This window comes from Cryptomeria japonica, unplaced genomic scaffold, assembly GCF_030272615.1.
Source record: "Cryptomeria japonica unplaced genomic scaffold, Sugi_1.0 HiC_scaffold_270, whole genome shotgun sequence".
In the NCBI taxonomy this organism is placed as follows: domain Eukaryota; kingdom Viridiplantae; phylum Streptophyta; class Pinopsida; order Cupressales; family Cupressaceae; genus Cryptomeria; species Cryptomeria japonica.
In genome coordinates this window covers 121,441-126,261 of record NW_026729092.1, presented here as the reverse complement: position 1 = coordinate 126,261, position 4,821 = coordinate 121,441, and the positions used below count along the sequence as shown (strand labels likewise).

Here is a 4,821-nt window from a genome sequence, read left to right as displayed (position 1 = left end):
CAATATATCTTATTAAGGTTTCACCACATAGCATTTAATGGCATAAATTCATTTTAATACTAGCAAATTATAATTAACATAAATTATTATATAATACAAAGCTAATCAATAATATCAATTTGATAGTTTACAAACATAATATTTAATACAAATATTGTTAATATATACAAACATGATCATTTCACATCATAGACATGTTAAAGTATTTGGTGATCAACTGTATTGGGGAAGCCCTCTTCACAATCACAACTTGAAGAATGTAATCATTTATGCGCTACTCTAAAAAATGGTATTATATTTTTCTATTATTTTTGGTTTTTATATCGAATACCTTAACACAATTCTTTTATTTAAAAGTAATTATTATAAATCTCAAACACATTGTAGTCTTTATTATTCACTTTTATGTTATATCTTTTATTTTATATGTTCTAATTCCCGTTTGATGATATTTTATATGAAGTGTGATATGTGAGATATTCATGTTATTTATTTTTAGATATGATTATTTTAGATTATATTTGTGGAACAAAATGATTGAGTTAATATTTTATTATGGGAATATTTTCTCTAATCATATTATTGCTATTTTGTGTATTATTTTGAAAATGTTTTTGATAAAGATAAACAGGTTTTGCATGGACCCAAAATCAAAAGTTTTACAAAAAACGGTCATCAGCCAAATAGATATAAACCAACAGTAAACCAGGGGAGCACCCCAGAACAATCATGAAAGAAAAAGAGACGCAAACAACAAGACAACGAAAAAGAAGAACACTCAATTAAGAGAGTGCACCAACTCCTTGTTCTTCTGGATGGAAATCTTGTTGATTTCCTCCATTTCCTCCATAATGAATCTGGAGGTACCCTTGTTGCTGCTCTTGCTTCTTGTTTTGGAACTAGGACTAGTGGTTTTGTTGTCTCCAGCAGCCAAATCTTCACCTCCAAGATTTCAACTTTCAATTATGTACAAGCTAAAGGTAGTGATAAAATAATATACATCCTTGTGGGCAAAAATCATTTAGATAATGTGTTTATAAATGATGAAATGTTAGAGTGTGGTTTACTACCAATGATAAAATACACTATGAACATTAATAAAATTAATGAGTTTCAATTATTTGTATTCAAATATTACTTGTGAGAAAGTATTAAGTCTATAGAGGATTTGTATGTGGATTTTTTAATGTAACCAACCTAAAAAGTATAAATTCTTTATAAAGGACAAAAATTTCCTTTGTGGAACCAAGCTCAAATATTGTCTAGATTGAATGGGTAGGGATAAAGAGATATTTTTTTCACAAGTGTGTCTCCTTTATATACTAAGAAAATAGGGTTAGATAGTAGAAATTCAATTGGAAAAAATAAGAAAATTTGTAGTTTTTCTTTTTGAAGTGCATTTAATGAATAGAAGGTAGGAAATGATGATCAAATGGAATTGATGTTGATGGAATTATTTAAGAATAGACATAAAAGGTGGGATAGAATGAAAAATATAACAATCACAATTCGTGATGTGAAGCAACATTGATATATAAAAAATAACATGGAGAAACTATTTTAAATGATAAAATATTGTGAGAGTGAACATAAATATGATTTTTAACCTCTAGAAATGGATTATGAAGATATGATGAAGACTATATTGTATTTAATTTCACTCCCCAATTTGTGTCTTCTCTAGAAATAGATGTCTTCAGAAGTCATATAACTATTACATAAGTTTATTATTAAATAATGCACTCAACAATTTTAGAACTCTTTTCTCCTTAGTAAGTATATGTGGATGTAAAACAAAAAAAAATAGTTAAATTGATTCTTTATGTAAGAAATGACATAATTTATAAAATAATAAAATATGCTAGATACCTCTTAAGAGAAATATTTTTTAAATTGATAATGTAAAGTAAAATTAAATATCATGTTTATTTACATACTTAATGACTCATAAATGTAACAAACAAAAGCCTAAGAAAATCATAAATATCACATTTTAAAATATTTGATCAACAAAACATATCTAATTTAAGTTGTATGCATTTTTCGTTATTTTGTATAGGAATTGTTATTCATTCAATAAATTTTTAAATTATTTAGAATAGTAACATGATATCAACATAAAAATATTACTATTTTTTATATATTTGAAAATAAAAAAAATTAAAAATTAAAAAGATAAATTTATAACCAATATTTAAATATTTATTAGATAATAGAAATCTTCAGGTTTGAGTTATTGTGTGAGTCTTATTCTAATTGTTAATATAGTTTATTTTAGCAATTCAATGCATAAATATATAGGAACAATTATAGAATAGTGACATTTTTTATTTAATTAGGTTGATATCTAGTCATGGAATGACACGTTGTTGCTAAAATTTCCTACAACCCATGTTTGGTCCATGCTTTACTTTGTAGGAGGTCCATTGGCCTAGAAAAATTCCTATAGTGTAAAATTTTGCAATTAGTTTTGTAGACATCTAGCCCTCTTTTCATCGAGTTTTCCTTCATTCATCTTCTTCTTGTTTATATTTAAGGGTGGAAAATTTTATGAATAATTTGACAAGACTGATGATATGTTACAAGAGGACATGTTCTTATAAATCAACTTGCAAAATTTGTGTATTAGATAAAAAACGACATGATGCTTAGAGCCATATGAAATATATGTCTATCCATGATTCTTGACCAAAAATTTAACAAAAACTAAAAGATATATTTGAAAGTCCTTTCCAGAACAATACTTCTTTAAACAAACTATAACAACAATCAAACTAATGTTATAATCAAATAAATATGATTTCCTTCTGCCTAACCAAGCGAGTATTCTAAGAAGAATGCCTTCGATCTCAATAATTAATTTATTAATTGAATTTCCTAATGTATACATCATAAATCGTCACATAAATATAGTACGTTGCCGATTTCAACGAAGAAACCAAGAAATCTTGTTACCGATTCCAACGAACAAACCAAGAAATCTTGTTACGGATTTCAATGAACAAACCAAGAAATCCTATTGAATATCCTCGGAATAATTACTGACTCCAAACAAATAAGCCAAGGGCTACATGGGCAACATGAAAAAATATTGAGAACAAGCCTAATGATAACGCTATAATCATAGGAGTCATTCTTCTGACAACAATATCGCCTGCCTTAACACAACAATCAGTTTCATAGTATTCTGGTTGTGTTGAGCATATCATCATGGCTTCCAAGGTTGTGAGGTGGATTGCTCTATGCTTCTTCCTGGCTTCCATACTCTGTGTTAATGGCGAGACGTTTACCACGTCTAATCCGTATGATTCTGCTGGTCGTAATTACAACATTGATGGCCTATTTTGTGCTACATTTGACTCTAAGCAGCCCCTAGAGTGGCGCAAGGAATACCTTTGGGCTGCCTATTGTGACCAAGCCGGCAAGCCCATGGGATCTTCCATCTGCGGCACCTGCATCCAAGTAAACTCCGCCATCTAATTACAAGAAACAATGTCTTATGCTTTTACTTGTTAAATATAAACCTTTAATTTTGTGATGTTAAAATATATAATAAGAATATGTTTGCTTATTTGTATACGGTTTATTCAAGGCTTACGTAATCAGTTGAATTCTTACAGGTGAAAAATGATTTGACCAGTGAAAATGTGACCGTACGAATTCTGGACCAGTGCCAAAATGGAGGATTGGTGTTAGAAACAGATGCTTTTAATGCCATTGATGGAGATGGACAAGGAAAGAATAATGGTTATCTGCTTACTACCTACAAGTTCGTGGACTGTTAGAACAAATTGGCAGCCTCAAATATGTCTGCTCCCTCAATTCACCAGTTTTTCTTTGAATAAAAACTTTCCTGCATAATGGATTTTCTATGTTCGACTCTTTCTTAGATACCATAAATTTTATTTATGCATAAAAATGCGAAGTGCTTTAGAGAAATGGAAAGGAATTGGCAAAACTATTGCTTTTGACTGTTTAGGATGCTTTTTGTATGGAATTTTGTTTTTCCATATTTTTCTAATGAAATCTTTTCTATAAAGAATAATGTCACTTAATTGATTTTAAAATTAATATTTGATTAATCTATAAATTGTAAGCATTATTAAGATATTTATATGTATTATTCACTATTTAAGACGCATAAATATGTATATGTTTGTTAGTGACGTATGTATTTTTTTTGCAATCATTTATTTTGTATAGTGTTTGGTCAATAGGATGATAAATAATTATGCTCATAAATCATTTAATGAAAATTATAGGTGTTTTTTAATAGTGGGTATATCCAATATCATCAATATCAATTTAAATTGTTCCTACCAATAATTAATTAAGTTGAACAACTATTTTAATTCAATTATTGATTCACTTTCCTATAAAACCTTTAAAGAAAATATTCATGGCCCTAGAAATGATAGCTCTAGCTTTAATCAAACTAAAGGCCATCCTTCTAATTGTAAACATATCCCACTTAGTAGTGAAGGTGGTCTATTATCTACCTTCTGTATTTGGCATAACCCAATTGTAGCCAAAATAGCCATTCAGAAATAACATCATCTATATTTATTAATATTTGATAGTACTTACTCAAAGGATAGAAAATGATAATTATCCATTTTAGATGTTTTATTAATATATTTTAAACCCACTCTTTGTCTAATTTTTATATTAATCTTTCACAAATACAAGATTAGCAACCCAAGTAGAATTTCTAACTAGAAAAATATTGTAAATAATAAATCTTGTGCATATTTATATCAATACTTCCATAAAAGAATTTATGAGATTTTGTTTCTTCCTAAAAGGTTGAGCACCTAGTTT

General features: G+C 28.2%; 1 protein-coding gene across 1 annotated transcript; it reads left to right on the top strand.

The window, feature by feature from the left end:
* The first annotated feature begins 3,210 nt into the window (after positions 1-3,210).
* On the top strand, positions 3,211-3,785 carry LOC131048747 (pathogenesis-related protein PR-4-like). Its single transcript, XM_057982809.2, has 2 exons — positions 3,211-3,462; positions 3,621-3,785. Exons 1-2 carry the CDS (start codon positions 3,211-3,213, stop codon positions 3,783-3,785), a joined length of 417 nt encoding a protein of 138 aa, XP_057838792.2.
* The last annotated feature ends 1,036 nt before the right edge of the window (positions 3,786-4,821 follow it).

Bases quoted from the DNA above. Each gene is read 5' to 3' on its own strand.
- LOC131048747 (XM_057982809.2), top strand. From the start codon at position 3,211: ATGGCTTCCAAGGTTGTGAGGTGGATTGCTCTATGCTTCTTCCTGGCT. The intron at 3,463-3,620 runs GTAAACTCCGCC...GAATTCTTACAG, and splicing joins TCTGCGGCACCTGCATCCAA to GTGAAAAATGATTTGACCAG.